The 18,018-nt window shown below is 35.9% G+C and overlaps 2 protein-coding genes across 3 annotated transcripts in view; one reads left to right on the top strand and one right to left on the bottom strand.

The window, feature by feature from the left end:
- Positions 1-215: 215 nt before the first annotated feature.
- On the bottom strand, positions 216-7,289 carry Cggbp1 (CGG triplet repeat binding protein 1). Its single transcript, XM_005334167.5, has 3 exons — positions 7,071-7,289; positions 6,274-6,476; positions 216-4,117 (listed from the first exon to the last, which is right to left on the bottom strand). Exon 3 carries the CDS (start codon positions 4,096-4,098, stop codon positions 3,595-3,597), a length of 504 nt encoding a protein of 167 aa, XP_005334224.1. The 5' UTR covers positions 4,099-4,117; positions 6,274-6,476; positions 7,071-7,289; the 3' UTR covers positions 216-3,594.
- Positions 7,290-7,448: 159 nt separating this feature from the next.
- Znf654 (zinc finger protein 654) overlaps positions 7,449-18,018 on the top strand; it is a 75,608-nt gene continuing 65,038 nt past the window's right edge. The window contains exon 1 of one of the 2 annotated variants that reach the window (XM_013362343.4): positions 7,449-7,769. In XM_013362343.4, coding sequence (XP_013217797.1) covers positions 7,578-7,769 — 192 coding nt within the window. In that variant the 5' untranslated portion in view covers positions 7,449-7,577. The remainder of the gene's footprint in view (positions 7,770-18,018) is intronic. The other variant, XM_078044422.1, reaches the window with a different exon arrangement.

Below are 18,018 nucleotides of genomic sequence, written 5' to 3'. Positions count from 1 at the left end.
TCAATTAATAAAATCTGTTGATTTTTTGAAATTATGAACTATATTTGTCATTGGCTTGCAAAATAAAATGTGCTTCCAAAACCTTCTGAAACAACTTTTTGAAATTTATTTCTAAAAGTCACAAAGACAAAACCTCATTAAAAAGCAATACATTTATACTAAGGATACATGCATAAGCAAAACAACAACAAAAAATAAGCACAGGAATACAAAAATTAACATAGTAAAATTTTAATTAATACAGTATTCCGGATACAAGTAAAATACCACTAGATAAGAACTGTATTTACCTCAGAAATCTATGATAGTAAGGGTTGATATAAACCAAGGTTTAAAAGAGCCACTTGACTATTCACATTTTAATCAGTGCTGACCAGAAGCTAAAGCAATTTTAGGTAATATTTTAAATGAAATTACAGAACTAACCTTCCATGTAAATCAATCAAATTAACATGTTTAAAGGTTATCTGCCCTCATTAAATGGCAGTTGAAGTGAGTCAAAACAGAGAGCCCTTACAAAGACTAAGCATCAATGGTAAACTGTGGCTTTTGTTTTGGGCCATCTTAAATTTTATTTTGCTTGTAGGTATTTTCCATTAAGATACACACACAAATTCTTTTAGGCAAAAGTTTTAACACGGAACTTTCAGAGTGGCCATCTTACCAATTGTACTTAAAATAGCTTTTAAAAAATTAATACTTCAGAATAATCCCAAACTGATACTTAGGTGATTACAACAGGTAAGATGCAGAACTTTTTTAAGGTTTGCTGGTCCCTGAAAATTCGGTAGGTCAAATGCATTAACTGGAAGTAGCATTTGAGGGAGAAAAAAAAAGCCTTAATCAAAGATGATAATGGATAAAGTAACTATATATATAGGCTCTCATACAAAATCTTTCTGAATTTTCACCCTGTAAAAATGATTACAATGTCCTTCAGGCTTGTTATATGCCCCATATAATCAAAAAGAAACCAATTAAATGTTCAACATTTCAACAAGCTAGGAACTATTTACTGTAAGCATATAGTGAGATTCTGGAAGACATACTACCATACTTTGGGAAAATACTACTGACATGTAAGCATGTGTTGAAGGCAGTTTATAAATGAAACATTACAAATCTTATGTTTATGCATACAACTTATAAAACAGAAAAAAGTTGCTATTTTTCCAATAGGATAGCATCACACTAACACTATATAGTTAAGATTGAAAGCTTCTGTACACATGTTCACTCTACCTCCAGAGCCTCTTGGACATTCTCATTTGTTACCTAACATATGCCAATCATGGTTTCATGGATCTTTATCAGTTTGAGCAGGCTAAAACAATCATTCTTATTTAACCACAAGACAAAGTTAACCAGTTTCAGGGAATGAACGGTTCATAATCAGTAAAGAAACACTAATATTACCCCTTCCCCCCACTTTAGGATGGAAAAGTCTTCTAAGGACATGATATAATCTTAACAGAATGGACTAAGTCCCTAGATACAGTGAATGTGGGAACAGTCAGGAGCCTGAAAGAACACAATAAAATACACAGGACCTAAATTATCATCAAATAAGAAATAACTGCTAGAAACTCAAATGTGAATTACTGATTTTTCTAGTGTAACATCAGTCAGTTTGCTGGGGTCTAATTTGGTCTTCCACTACATAGTTAATAGTAGTGCAAATAATACCCAAACAACAGGGAGTAGTCTAAATCACAAGGAGTTTCAAAAAATTGGAATGATTGTATATATAAATTTATTTTTGTATTCTGAAAATGTTCTAGATAACTCAATTATTTTCCTAGCTTCTTAGATCTTCTACCATATTAAAAAATTCAAATTAAACATGGTTGCCTGCAAATTCTTTTCAAGAAGTAAAAGCAAAACACATTTTGGTTGTTTTGCTGCTGGTCTCCTTGTGTATGTGCTTTACCAATAAGAGCACTACTCTAAGCATTTATTGTGCTACTTTAACATAACCAAACATGAGAAAAATTAAAAGTTCAAATTTTGACAAAGTGATTTTGGTAGCAGGCTTTTAAAAATGAAAAGAAAATTTAATATTAGATAGCCACTCTGACCATTTGAATTAGGAACTTAAATTTTTAAGACATTTAAGATGTTTAGTATTTTCTTACTCACTTTGTTTTTTTCTTTTTTTAAATGAAGATATATGGTAAAAATGACCTCAAAGATAACTCCCTCTAAAAGTAACATAGGGCATCATTTGTCACTGCTTTGTAATAGAAATAAATTTTATCAATATTTTTAACTTGAATGTTTTCAAACAACTAACAATTTTTAATAAAGCTCTGGTTCAAGTTTTCAGCTGTTAAATTTTTAAAAACTATAATTTGGATCTCTGATGGAGAGAACTTAGCTGGGCTACAGTACTCTGACAATCCTATAGGACAGTGAGGTTCAGGAAGAGATCATTTTCTGAACATGGTTGACCTTTAACAGAACTGATTATTTCCTCACCCAAACAGCTATGCAGGATACTGCTAGATCTCCACTACAAAGTCTCACCAGATTTTCCTAGACAATTGTTTACCATTCATGTTTAAAAACCTTATACCACCAGAGGCAAAGCAGATAAAAACGAAAGTAAGTAAACTTGTTTCTAGTCTAGTCTATTTACCTAAATAAACTCTTATAAAATTTTATGGAAAAATTAAAAGTGTAGAAAGCAATTTCTTTATTATTTATCTGTCAGCCAAAAAGTTACTACTAATTCTCCATAAAAAAAGGAAACTCAACCACGAAATATCTACCAGTTTAAATTAAAACATCAGTCCTGAAGTGACACCAAGACAAATTTAAGATGATGCTTAAAATGAAAGCTATGGTTCAAAAGTTTGTGTTTATAATAAGAGACTAAAATCTTGTCACTGCAAAATCCCCAATATTTTTTTTGGCACTGACATTAAAAGAAAGATTTTAGTCTTTTGGTCACTAGAAGCTGCTAACTAAATACAAGCCTGAAAAAGGGGGGAGAAAAGAATGAGGAATTGAAGGGTACTTAGGTAAGTATTTCATATACAAATAAAACTGTTCAAAATAAACAATCGTTTCTACTAGGGATCTGAAGATATAAGAACAGTTTCCCACCATCTCTTCCATTTTGAAGAGGATCCTCTAATCAGAAATAATTTCTTTAAGTTACTGTAAGTGGTGTTGCCTGGCAGCAGCTTCAATTTCCTAGGCTAGTCATCAATCCAAATAATTAAGTAATCTCACAAGGAATAATCATATATGGCAACAGGGTTAAAAAAGCAGGGCTGTTCTTTCATGCACAAACATTTCAGGAGAAAAACCATCAATTTTAAAGATAACCATCAGACTTCAGGTATCCTAGCACACTCTTATACCTAAGTTTTGCTTTATACCATTGGTGACTAAAATTAATTAATAGTAAGTTTTGCAGTGAGGTTTTTTTTCTTTCTTTTTTTTTTGCCTGCAACTATATACACATTGCAAAACTATTCTGCATCACATGATTTTAAATGAAATAAATATAAAAATGAACCACACAATCAACACATAACTTTAATACTCCACATTATTATCTTGATCACAACGGTGGTAACCTCCTTGTCAACAATCTTGTGAGTTGAGGAGCTGATTCTCATTCTCATATCCATCAGGCAGATATGCTCTCCTCAGCTGGTCTGACTTAGGTATGGAGCCTCCATTCTTCACATGGCGAGACAGGAAAGCACGGACTGCTGGGTGATCGGCCTTCTCAAGGGGGATGTTGGCTTCCAGGCACATTTTCACAAAGTCCTGGATAACACTGACTTTCTCTGTTTGCGCAGTACTGTTGCACTGAAGAGATGCAGTTAGGGGCCTCTGCTTCTTTCTCACATTCTGCTCTTCAAATTCTGCCTTCCTCTTGGTATGGGTCTTTGACTTGAGGTGGTCACTGATTGCAGACTTGCGAACATGATTCAGAACCACATTGCAAGAAGTGCAGAAGAGTTTTCCTCCATCTTCGTGAAGCTCACCTCCAAACTCAGTGACACGATCCAGGGGTGTCACATACAAAGCAGTCTTAGAACGGTTTCGGGCAGGTGGTGCTGTTACTACAAATCGTTCCATTTTAATCCTGAATTAGGTTCTTTCAAGACAAAAAACAAAAATAAGTATATGACAAAGTTTATTTTAGAAGTAACTGACAATAAAAGGCAAAGTATAAACATTTCAGTATAAACATTTTAAAATTAAAGTCTTCATAAAACTTAATTCAAATTAAAAGACTCCATTAAATCTTAACTAAACACTCAATGTTACAGAAAGGCAAAACTAGAGAAAGTTACACTAACAACTAGGTTAATTCTTTGTTTATTAATGATATTTGAATAAATTAAAACTATGGAAGAACTCAAACTATCCCATATGTCACTATCTTTCAGGAAAACCTAATCAAAGTAAACTTTGCGAGTACTAATTATATTAATCTTATCCAATTTAGATCTGTGTTCGAGTTTAAAAGAGCTTCTTGGGCTGGGGTTGTGGCTCAGTGGTAGAGCGCTTGCCTAGCATGTGTGAGGCACTGGGTTTGATCCCCAGAATCACATGAAAGAAAAAAAAAAACCCAAAGAAAGGCATAATGTCCATCTACAGCTAAAAAAAAATTAAAAAAAAAAAAAAAAAAGAGCTTCTTTCCGGGACAAGTATAAAAAGTTGAACTTTGGGGCAAATTATTTTAGGAACTCAACCGTGTACAAAGTTTCTTCTAACATGTGGGCCATTAAATTGGAATAACTCTATATGAAGAGGGATGTACTCTATATAGAGCTTGAAGTAAGTTATTTGCTAATGCGTGTATACAACTCCTAAGTTTTCTGAAAGATGATAATCCAAGATATGCAAAGTGCTCTATTTTCCATGCTTGGTTTCCTTTTGCCAATATGCCATGAACAACTGTATTAGATAATATTTATTTCACTATTAACAATAATTTAGATAAAATCAAAGACTTAATATAGTGTCCAATAGGATAGATGATCATTCAAAAGTGGATGATGGAAAAAGTAAATGAAAGACTAGGGATGTAGCTCCATGGTAGAGCACCTGCCTAGCAGGAGTGAAGACCTGTGTTTAATTCTAAACACCAAAAAAGGAGGGGGGAAAAAAAGCAAATGAGCATCTTAACTATTTGTCCAAATAGTTACTCAATTTAGAAGCAACTTAATAATTTATCAACTTATCCTAATTAAAAACTTTTATGACCATTGGACTAAATGTTAAAAACATAAATTAAAGGCATTGGTGACCTGAGATAACCAATATACTTTAGTTGGTGAAAAATGATTAGCTAAGTCTTATTTTTTCCCTGTTTATAAGATATTAAAATAAATTTGAGAAAACTGAATCGGAACTCTGTTCTGTATAACTATGTTAAGAAAAAGATTCCCAAGTATATTCTGAAGAATTATGTTTTATAAGAATAATCACAAACAATGTACTAGTACATTGTATTACTCCACAGTACAGAATTAATAGCTGAGTAACATGAATTTTCACTCCAAAGAACTTTAAACTGTCAGTGTGTTGGACATCTCTGGACACAATCCAGAGGACTTAACATTTCGCAGAAATTCTGAAAATTATGATAAAATCTAGGTTTTAATAAGCTTAAATTGTATTTTTTTGCATTGATAAGTTTTAGTGTACAACTCTCATTTGTCAGGTACAGTATTAGGTTATAGGTTTGTAATGGCAAAGAAGACAGATAAGATTCCTGCTCAGTATTTACTAAGTTATCATTACATGTTTATACCTTAAGTTAATGGTATGTATTTTACACTCCTATAACAAACTAATCCTGATTATGATCAATGTCTTTAAGGTAGTCATGAAAAACGTTAAATATCTGTACCCAGTTATGTTTTAAATTCTATTTTCTATGTGAAAAGTATTCTACTTTTAAATATTTGATTTCAAATTTTGAAACAATACACAAACATGCAATTGTTTGCAGTATAAAGTGTTCAATCATTTGTGCTAAGGTGAAAGGCCTACACTTTCCAACGTCCTGGAACTTTTAAAAAGTCCGTTTCTGTTACTCTAGAGGCAGCTATTCACCCAGCAGAGGATGCTCCAGTTGACAGACCCAAACAACAAATGTATTTAATAGAAGATAAGGATATTCTAAACAAACGATGAAGTTTAAAAAGTTGACAGTAGAAATTAGCGAAAAAAAGAAAAACAGCAACTAATTTACTAGATCAAAATGAAGCTCATTAGAAGTTTTCAAGTTTAAATGTTTACCGGATTAGTTTCCAGTTTTTTTTCTTGATACTTAGTAGTGAAGGGTCTCCAGCGCAAAACCTGAGACACATCAAATCCTGGCACTTTCCGTTTATTCACACCCGGAGACGCCTTCAAATCAGTTTTTCAACAAGTGGTGGTGGGGAAATAGTTTCTGGGCTTGCACCCTATTTTCCCTGAGGTGCTGGGAAGTCATGCCTTTACTGTAAAACACGGAAAACAAATGGAAAAGAAAAATGGGGGAGGGGAAAGAAAGGTGGATAAAAATATGAAAAAGAAAATCAACGGCTACAACGCAGGTGTCTCTAAAACCTCTGTTTAGTTAATTCCACGCCACCAACTCGATCCTCACGTTTACCCCCACACTTCTCAGCCCCGTATCTTCTAGGTTTTCCGTCCCGCTCTACATCTCCTCGAGCTCCCCAGGCCCCTGGGTTCCGGCGGGGGTGGGGAGAGGCGGGGCGCGGGACGTTCCTGGCGTCTAGACTCAGTTCTCCCGCGCCGAGCTCAGCACACTGGCGCCCCACCGCGCCCACCCGCTAGCTGGGTAGGGCCGTGTCTCAGCTGCCGGCTGTGGGCCCAGGAACTCGACAGCCGAGTTGGCGGCCGTCTCAGGGGAGGAGGCGGTAGTCGCCTGGCGGAGGCGGCCGCTGTCAGGCTTCCCGTCTCCTCCCTCTTCCTCCCGCCGACAACGGCACCCGGCCCCGCCCCCGGCTCCCGCTTCGGGACCCAAGGCCCCGGGCCCACAGCCCACACCAACGGCCGGGCCCACCCTTGGCCTCCCAAGCTTACGGTACCGTAAGATCCGGGCCGCTGTTAGGGGAAGTGGACGAGATCCGGCCGGAAAGTAAAGAGGAAGAAAAGGAGGTGCAAGGGGGTGAGGGAGGAGGAGGAGGAGGAGGAGGAGGACCCGTCGCCGCCGACGCCGTTGCCCGCTCGAGCCCCGCGGCGGCCGCCGTGTCCCCCGCCGCGCCCCGTCCTCCTGCACCGCCTATGGCAGAGCCCGTAGGCGGTCCCCAGCAACCGCCGAGCAGCATTGACCAACAGACCACGGCTGTATCAAACAGACGGCTGACTTAACCAATAGCTGTGGAAGGGCGGGAATGAGTATGATTGGCGGTTATATTTCTCCAATGACAACTGGGGGCGTGGGTGGGCGGAGCCGGAAGTAGAGCCCATCCGAGTGGCCCCTGTCCGGCAGGGGCGGAGGGAAGGGGGAGGGAACTAAAGGAGGAGGAGGTTAGCCGAGGCAGCTACAGCGGCGGCGGCGCAGGGGCTGGTACGCGCTGGGCGGCGAGAGCCTCATGGCGGAGGAAGAGAGCGACCAGGAGGCCGAGCGCCTCGGAGAAGAGCTCGTGGCCATTGTGGAATCGCCGCCGGGCCCCATAGGGCTTAGAGCTGTGGGCGACGGCAGAGGTGGCGCTGGTGGCGGCAGCTGTGGCGGCGGCGACGGCGTCGGGATCAGCAGTCGGGATTATTGCCGACGCTTCTGTCAGGTGAGGCGCCCGTCGGCCGCCCGGACTTGTCACCCGGGTTCTGGGCCTCTCTGCGTCTCGTGGCCTTCTGGTCCACCAATCTGCGCTATGTTCGGTAATCACTTCTGCAGTCCAGCAGGAGGGTGAGGGTGACCCCCCTCCCCCGCCTGTACCTATCAGGCTCTGGGTGGGGGACGGGGAGAAGAGTGACTTGTGGGTTTACGGTTGTTGGGAAAGTGAGAGTTTTGGGGGTGAGAAGAGACTGGGGAGAAGGAGGGTCAGCTGGACGGAAAGCTCTGTTCTGACGTGCCTTCTCTGCCCCAAACAGACCCCTTCCTGCCCGAGGGTCCCGCCTTTCTTGTTTTCTACCCTGTTCCTTCTCACTTCATTGGAACCTCGGGTAACATTTTGTCTTCCCTCTCCGCCCTTTGCCTTCTGTGTACTCCTCTTTTAAGGGGTTAGGAGGCATGTCATTTCTCTCTTGCCTCTCCTGTCACCGCCACCCCTCCCCCTCTGTTGGGGGTCTCCCTGTCATCCCTTCCCTAGATCCCGCTGGGTCAGTCATCCAGTTTGTTTTGGCTCTGACCCTCAGTGATTTAGTCCCCCCTCCACCCCCACCCCCGGGGTGGGGGGCTTTAAAGGAGTGTGATTGTCATCGTTCCTTTTCTTACCTCCCTCTCATGACACACGCACTCTTTACTAATTAACTGCTCATGGAGAAAGTCGTTTTCCTTAAACTATTGCTCTAGTTACATCACCATCACCATCCCCATCGTCCTTTAAATTACGGTGTGTTTTGTTTAGCCTATAAAATTCAGTGTCCAAACAGTGACAGTAAATTATTTCCCTTACTCAATTAGACTGCCATTAGGATTGGATATAGGTTAGTATTTGACTGTTAATATATATGTACTAACCTACTTGTTCACGAGTAAAGTTTGGATAATCTGTAGTCTTACCTTCATACATTTACTATTTAAATGTTTTGTTCTCATTTATAATACCGTTATTTTGCAAACTACTTTGAAAAAAAATATTCCTTGTTCATCCTACTCCTTTTAAAATTTATATCTTGGATGCACAGGGTTCAAATCCTTGCTCCACCACTTCTTAGCTGTTTTGCCTTGTGTAAGTTTCTTAACCCCTCTGTGCTTCAGTTTCCTCCTATGTCAATTAGGGATAGTGGTTAAATGAGTAAATATGTAAGGATTTGGATCAGATAATTTAATCTCTTTCTAGTAATGGGCATGAAATAAAGCTAACAAGTGGATATCATTTTTACTTATACCCCTCTAAACATTGAAAGAAAAAGGATGAAGTTGGCATATTCAGGTAAGTTTTTAATGCTTGAGTTTAAGTTGTCTTTTTTTTTTTTTTTACTTTTAGTGTAATTGATAATTTGAAAATTGAAATTGTCTTGGTATAAAGGGTGTGTCAAATTTTTTTGGCATTGTTCTGAGTTTAGTGATTTTCTTGAAAATGTATTTTTATTTTGATAATTGACAGTCACTGGATTTAGAAGTTCAATGTCTTATTTTCAGAGCACTTGTTTTACCTCTAGAAACCATATTAATGGTAGACTTTATCAGCAGGAATTTTAAACTTTTGAAAATTAGTGTACAGTTGATGTTGTTAATGTATTCAGGGGCAAAAAAGTTGCTCCAATTTTTTCTGTTTTGCTTTTTATGTCATTAGAAAGCAACTTGGCCTTGTGTGCCTCTGTGTGTGTGTGTGTGTGTGTGTGTGTGTGTGTCGCGCTAAAGGCTGAAGATTGAACTTAGGGTTTGAGCTCTACCACTGAGCTACAGCACAGTTTTGCTCATATTATTGTTATTACTTACTTGATCAAATAACCCTTAATTGCTGAAGAATTTGAAACTGTAACAGAGTATTTTGAGAACTTCTAACTACTCTTATTTTGTTTCTTGAAATCAATTTTAAGAACAAATGAACAAATTTAGCGTGTGAGAAACTGGCAGATCATTGACAGTAAAAATGTTAAGAACAAAGTTGACTATTTTATAAAATTCTGCTATCTGCTGAATATCCTAGAAGATAAAGCTAAGAAAGAAAAACCTAATGGGCTTTTGTTTGTACTGTTAAATTGTGAATGTTATAATGACATACTTTCATGTTAACAATTTTTATCTGAAATCGTACTACTTATTTTATAATACTCTAGATTACCAATAGAGTCTGTTCTTGAATTTCTGTTTTGGTTCTACCTTGCAGTGAGTTTTGTGAAGTTATTTTTTTATATTCAGACTAGTAGATGGAGTAAAAAGAATCACCTGTATTAAGTTGGATTTTGTCTACTGATTAATAAAGTTCTACTTTAGGACTTCTGTTTTATCAGTATGAAAACTAGATTATATAACCTAATTTCCTAAATTGTTTCTTTTTAAAGATGTGGATTTCTACTACTGAGAGTAATATTAAATAATATGTATTCATTAGAAAATGACTTAATCACGGGTAATCTTTAAAATGGATAACATGCACTTGGTAGGTGTCAGTTAACTCAATATATGAAATATACTCACAGCCCCATGGTATTGAGAAGAAAAGCTCCAATTTATCTTTCTCCTTTTAGAGGGAAATATGAATCAAAATGCTTGGCAGTTAGTTTTGTGGGTGAAAGGAGAGAGGAAGGAACATTTCTTTTGAAGAGAGGTCCTATGTCTGTCATCATAATGAGAATTAAAACAGAAGATATCTGTAACATTGAACTGCCCTATCACATACTCCCTTTTGCCTTTATGAGTAGATTCTAAACAAATGTTTACATAAAATAGGCTCTTAACATACTTAATTTGCTTCGATGATGAAAAGTAAGGGAAAGTAACTTTTTTTTTTTTTAAAGACATTTAACTCTTAGCCTTTAGTTGAAATTTAGGCCTGAACAAGTTAACTTTTGTAGGTTCCAGCAGGTGGGCAAGATGAGATTTGGATCTAGTCATCAGTATATACTGAAAAGCAGATTAAAATTACAGATAATCTTCAAATAATTATAAAGTGAAAAAAATTATTTTTGGCAAGTTGGTACAAAGGGAAGAAAAAAATGTTCCTGCAAGTACTCAAGGAATCATGGATAAAAAGTTTAAAAAGTATTGTTTCATTATGCCATAATGGGAAAAAATATTTAAAGAAACAGATCATTATTGTTTCTCTGACTTATTAGGTGCTATGAACATTTCCTGAATTCCTGAAGGTTATAATAATTAAACTTATTTTGTTACCAGATATATTGAAAAATTGTAAACAAGTTAAGGTACTTTCTTCTTAGGTGGCAGAATGAATACAGTAAATAATAAATATTTCTGGAAACACATTTAAATGTTAATTAAAGTGGACCTTAAATTTATTTTGTACTACAGTTGTCTTAATAGGCATCCCATGAGGATGTCATGAGTATAAAATGAGTCAGTGCACATAAAGTGCTTAGTACAATACTTAGTACATAAATAGGCTTAAATAGAAGCTATTAATATTTCTGTCATATGAAATCGACTGAGTTTAAAAGGGGCATTAGAGATAATCTAATATGAAGGTAGTTTATAGTTTGTATCCTACAATACACTTAAGAGAAAATTTAGAAATGTTACAATTCTTAAATTCTGTTCTATTTCTGTTTATAACCAGATGCTCCTGGTGAAACCAATGATTTGCAGAGCAACTACATTTTCTCTGTTAGAAATTTTGCATCTTGTGGGGGTAGGCATTTGAATGGTTGTCTACCTACCTATTTCCCTACCTACCTACCTACCTACCTGTCTATCTTTGGGTACTGGTGGTTGAACCCTGGGGGGGCTTTACCACAGCTACATCCCCAGCTCTTTCTATTTTTTATTTTGAGATAGGGTCTTGCTAAGCTGCTGAGGTTGGCTTTTAACTTGCTATTCTCCTGCCTCAGCCTCCCAAGTTGCTGAGATTACAGTTGTGCACCACTACATATGGCGAACCTTGAAATTTTCAATTGTCATTATTGGCAGCAAGTAAGTAGAGGTCAGAGAATGTCCTATAATGCACAGAAGAGTTCCAATAAATAATAATTTGGTCTAAAATATTAATAATGCTTATGTGGAGAAATTCTGATATACTTTTGAGACGCTTAGTGGATATTTTATATGTTTAATGCTCCATGTGGCAAAGGGTAATTAATGATTCTTTAAAAAAATTTTGATGAACTCTTGTAGGCACTGTAACACATACTTAACAGAAAAAATTTTATTATTTCTATAAAATAACTTGTATGTCTCTTTAGAGGTATTAATTAGGGGGAAAACCTCTTAGTTTTTGTATAGAATTTACATAATACTTCCAGTTTGGAAGTAGTTTCTTGGGGCTGGGGATGTGGCTCAAGCGGTAGCACGCTGGCCTGGCATGCGTGCGGCCCGGGTTCGATCCTCAGCACCACATACCAACAAAGATGTTGTGTCCGCCGAGAACTAAAAAATAAATATTAAAAATTCTCTCTCTCTCTCTCCCCTCTCTCACTCTCTCTTTAAAATAAAAAAAAATTAAAAAAGGAAGTAGTTTCTTAAGTTGTATAATAAGTTTTTACCAATTTTTGCTATTAATTGAAATTATCTTTTAATGTATCTTTAGTTTTATCCATGTACATTATTTAAAAAATACTAGGCCAAATATCAGGACTTGAATTTTTCTGCTAATAAAAATCTGACTTAAGTAGCTTAAACAAGGTAGGCATTTATTTCTTATGTAAAAAGTCTTATATAGTAAGTAGAGGGATGGTATAGTAGTCTTATCATTATTGTATTGTCATTTACACATATTAGTCATCCTTACCTTCCTAGCCTGAGTTTGTCTCTTGACCCAAAATTGTTGTTAAAATTCAGGCCATCACATATGACTTCCAAGTGGTAGGAATAGGCATCTCTGTGGGATAAACAAAAAAACCATTTGCCTCAAATCCTACTTATTGACTTCTTCCAGGTTGTTTAACTATCCCCATCTGAAAAGAATGTTAGGAAATTTTTTGTTCAAATTTTTGTGTTTTCCTGATTAGTGCACGTGTTATGATTTTGCTAGTAGGGAAGAAAGAAAATAAGAATAGGAATTATAGATATAACTAACTTTTCATGATGGGAAGAGTCATAGCGTACAAAAACTAGCAGTCATGCTCTCTTTCCTTCTCTACTTCTTACTTTTCAAAGGCAATCCGTATAATTCTTAGTTCTTTTAGTATTTACCTTCATGTTTATAAATATATTTCTTTATTTAAAAAGGAGGGATTTAACCCAGAGGCACTTTACTATTGACCTACATTCCCAGTCTTTTCTATTTTTTATTTTTAGACAGGGTCTCAATTAAGTTGCTGAGGGCCTCCCCAAGTTATTGAGGCTGGCCTTCAATTTAGGATCCTCCCTGTCTCAGCTTCCTAAGTGGCTGGGATTACAGGTGTGCCCCACCACACCTGACTGTTTTTTCTTTAATTGTGCATTTGATCAGTAGACTTAATTGAGGAAGGTAGGGACTACATGTCCATTGACTTTCAGGATATTCAGTATGTACACTTTGATTTTATCTTGTTTTCTCCATACTTCCTTTCTTTCAAACTTCCCTCTGCACTTCATTTCTTTCTCTCCAGAAAATTAGTTTTCAGCCTCCCTAGAGAATTAGGAGGTAGTTTCCATTGTTTTGCTATGAAGGGAGTCTTGGGAACATTTTAAATTGATCTCTCTCTCTCTTTCATTTTGCTTTTATTTCCATTTTTAGAGGTATGTGGTGCCTCAAATTCCTGAGATTTTCTGGGGTTCTGAGGCTCTTGAGGCACAAATCAATTCCTAAATTCTCTCCACTCATGGAATGGGTTTCAGTTTCTTAGGTCTGTTTAGCCAGTTACCACCCATCCATCTAATTTCTAGCTACCCAAATATAGTCATCTCCTTTCTAATTCCTTTTGTCCTTGTGGATTTAGGTCTTTTAAAACAAAAATATTTTACTGTTATTTTAGTGGAGTTTGCAAGTGGGAACAGAAGTAAATGTGTGTTCAATCTGCCATACTTAACTAGAAGTCTCAAATTAGTTTTCTAGCTCAGTAAAGAATAATAGACACGAAAGATGATGAAAAGAAAAAATATTAAAAGTAACTACAGTGATTTATTACTTTTGCAAGAGTGTTCTTGACCTGTTCTGTATTCAGAGCTAGAAATAATTTCATTGCATCCATTTACTTTATGTATTCCTTTGGCAGAGTTATTTTATTTTTATTTCTAAATTGCAAAGTAAAATTTTTAGCTGTTTTTTTTAAAGTGATTTTTAAAAAATTGTTTTTAAAATTTGGCACATTTGGATACTTCCAGTTCATAAAAGGTGAATTTCATGGAAAACCATGAACTTTTTTACTAGGAAAAAAATTTAAATGAATCTTAGGTCATGATGATTATATTTGGGGAACTAAGTATTATTGTTTTTTAGTGCTTTTCAGGTTGAATTCTAACTGTTCACAATGATATTATTTATAATAACAAATCATTGAAAAAAATAATCTTAATGAGAAATGGTAGAAGAGCTTTACATATAATGGAATTCTGTGTTCCCCACCCCCAAAGACAAATAATATTTTTTCATATGGGAAATTTTTTATGCAAGTTGAATATCCTTTATCTGAAATGCTTGTTACCAAAAGTATTTTGGATTTTGGAATTTTTTAGATTTTGTAATATTTGCATGTACATAATAAGATATCTTGGGGGACCCAACACCCAATATAAACTTCATTCGTGTAGACTGAAGGTAATTTTATTTGATATTTTTGGTGCATCTTGCATTTTTTATTTTGATCTGTTACCTGAGGTCAGATGTTGAATTTTTGACTTATGGTACTATTTTGGCACTTAGAAAGTTTCAGGTTTTGGAGCACTGGATTTTGAATTTTTGATTTAAGGATCTTCAACCTCTAGTTTGATTGAATGTCATTTTAATTTCTGCAAAGACAGGACACAGATGATTTAAATTTTGTTAATAAAAAAGACTGAAAAACATTATGCCTAATTGTTAGCAGTGGGTGACTTCTTAGTGGTACATTTATTACTGAATTTTATTTTTCTTGCTTTTAAAATTTTTTTCTTTGTGGTCCTGGGGATTGAATCCAGGGCCCTATATATCAACTGCTTTACTACTGAGCTACATCTCTAGATCATTCTTTTTCTTATACCATATATTTTCTTAAACCTGTTTATTTCCTTAGATTTTTTTTGATTAAACCTACTTCTGTTATAATCAAAGGAAAAATAAGGTATAAAGTAATATTTTTTTTTCTTTTTCTGCTTCACAGATTATTTTCTACAATTCAGTCATTTTGAGTATGATGAAATTTTGTTATTTCCCCCAAATATGTGAACTGCCTTTTTTTTTAATTAAAGAATTGGTTAAGTGAACTTAATAAAGGTCATTTAGGTTGACTAATTAGATCCTAAACTTAAATAACTTATTTATACAAAAACTTGCATTAGATATATATCTACCATTCTAAATAACTATTCATTGCATTTCTTAAAAAAATCTGTCCCAGGCCAAGGGTGGGGGTACATGCCTGTATTCTCAGCCCTTTGGGAGACTAAGGCAAGAGGATCAAGATAGAGGCCTGCTTCAGCAGCTTAGCTAGACCATATCTCAAAATATAAAAAATAGAACTGGGGAGGTAGCATAAGGGTAGGGTGCCCCTGGATTTAAAACCTGGTACTAAAAAACAAAACAAAACAAAAAACTCAAAAACAAAACAAAACCCCTCAGGCTAAGGGTATAGCTCTGTGGTAAAGTGCTTGCATAGTATGTATAAGGTCCTATCCCCAGTTTTAATTTTGTAGATAAAATGGTAGAAGAAAATATTTTAAGTGGAATTTGTTACTTTTAAGATTTTTAATGATACCATCATTTTGTAGTTCTGCCAAAAAGAAGTAAGGCACCAGTTGTACTGTTAATGTTGGCACTGATTTTTTTTCCTGCCAAAATGTGCTAAACTATACCTTAATAGTTACAAACAAGAAAGAACTTTAAATTCAAGAAATTTATGATAAAATATGTGTCTGGTGAAGTATTTGAAAGAATTTGATCATAAAAATCTGTTTGATTGAATGCCATTTTAATGTATATTAATATGTACTCCTCAGGATTTTAGGGCTAGTGAAGATACTGTAGCAACCTAAATATGAAAGGAGAGTGATTTGTGTTCCTATTCCTAAAGTCTAGCACATTAAGACTCTATATCTTCAACTCTCAAAAGCAGCAGTGAATATGAAAATAACCCAGACTCTTTATCTGAGCAGTAATAAAATCATTGATGTGAGGGTTGAGGCTTGTCACTTATATAAGACTTTGGGGATACATAGTAGATATGCTAATGTGGATATTTGGACAAGTTGAGCTCTGCTGAGATTCTTTGGTTTAGTTTGAACATGTTGAATTTAAAGTACTTTTGCTTTGAACAAGGAGATTTTAAAGATAGTTGGACTTACAGAAATTATAGCTCATAAGGGAGGTTTGAGCTGTGTGATTGTTATCTGAAGCCAGATGTGTGAATGCACTCACAAGGGACAAAAACAATCAAGTAGGGAAATAAGAGGAATTAATACTGAAGCTTGAGGAACTCCAAAATTAAACGGCCTAGTAGGAGTGGATGAGGCTTCAAATGAAGTTTGAGAAGGATTGAAGAGATTAGAGAAAACCAGGGAACTATAGTTTCACTGAAGGCAAGGTGAGACAATGTATCAGGATAGAGTGAGTGGTAACCTGCAATGGAAGCTGTTGAGATTCAGTTATATTAACATGGAATCTTTCGCAACTCCAAGAAAGGACTTAGTGAGGCATGGGAGATAAAGAAATAGAGGCAGTATACATAATGTGTAAAGGAGAAGGAAGGATATGGGTAGTAATGAGAAGGATTGTGGATTGAATGGAAGAAATCTAAACTAAATAAATTGGGTTCGTTAAACACCTTTAGAATGAGCCATTTGAAAGGAGGAGAAGAATTAAGTGATAATAATAGAAAATTCCTGAAAGGAAGGAAGTACAAGTTTCAAAACATACATGGAGGGATTGCTTTTATATGAGCTTTACAGAAAATAGTTCATCCTTTAAGAGTGCATTAGATGGTTGGAGATTAAAGAGAATGGAGGTCTAAGATGATAACTTATTTGAGAAGTAGATTGAACTGATACCAGCACTATTAGAGTTTGGTAATTATGATTGTAGAGTGACCACTAGTTTGTACCTTTGTTTATCAGTGCTTACTAGGTGAAGACATGGAGAACATGACTCATTCATTCAGGGTTGAGTGATACTCTGCAATTAATTGGTTAGTTAACTTTGACGAGGAAAAAAGAATAATTTTCTGGTCCCATTGTGGCCAAACAGCACAGAGAAGTGAAGGGAGAAAAGACAGAAGGAAAAGTCGTTATATGAGTAGATATTAGCAGACAGGTCAAAGCCCTGCTGTGTGTACTGTGAAAATATGTATTTATATGTATGTATGTACTATCCTCAAAATATGTGTAGTCAATTTATTAACATATTTCTACAATTAGAATTAAATGACATTACCAGTATTTTTGCTACTCTAAAGTTTCAGTGTTCTAAATTCTTAAATTCTTACTACTGCTAATTGTCTGAGACTATTTTCTGTGTTTAAAATAGAATACTATAGATTTGGTAATTTAAAAAGGAAAGAAATATTTCTGTCAGTTCTGGAGGCTAGGAGTCCAGTATTGATGGGCTGCTTTTGGTGTGGGCCTTCTTGCTGAGGTAAAACAAGATGGAAAGCATCACATCGAAAGAGCAATGATGGGAGTATCCTTATGTTTTTCTCTTCTTATAAAAACTCCTAATTCCATAATGATTGTCTTATCCTTGTGATCTTATACTTCCCAAAAGCACTGTCTCCAAATACCATCAATAAATGGGTTTGGGCATTAAGTTCTCAACATATGAAATTGTGGGGGAAATATTCAAACTATAGCACTGATGATTGATGTGTGTATATTATGTTTTTAATATCTGGAAATTATATTGGGATGTTTTGTATGTATACAAACATATAACTATAACTCATAGTTTCAGTGTTTTCTATGCCTTGAAAAGTATGAAAAGTACTTAGCCTTTTTTTTTTTTTAATCTGCCACATACCCATGTGGAATATGACATTATTCTCACTTTACAGATCAGGAAACTAAGATAAGAAATTAAGTGGCTTGACTAAGTCATGTAGCTAGTATTGTGATAATCAGACTGGAACCTGGCTAGTCTGCCA

This window comes from Ictidomys tridecemlineatus, chromosome 3 (genome assembly GCF_052094955.1).
Source record: "Ictidomys tridecemlineatus isolate mIctTri1 chromosome 3, mIctTri1.hap1, whole genome shotgun sequence".
In the NCBI taxonomy this organism is placed as follows: Eukaryota; Metazoa; Chordata; class Mammalia; order Rodentia; family Sciuridae; genus Ictidomys; species Ictidomys tridecemlineatus.
The sequence above is the reverse complement of the archived record's forward strand: the minus strand, read 5'-3'. Positions and strand labels throughout refer to the sequence as shown.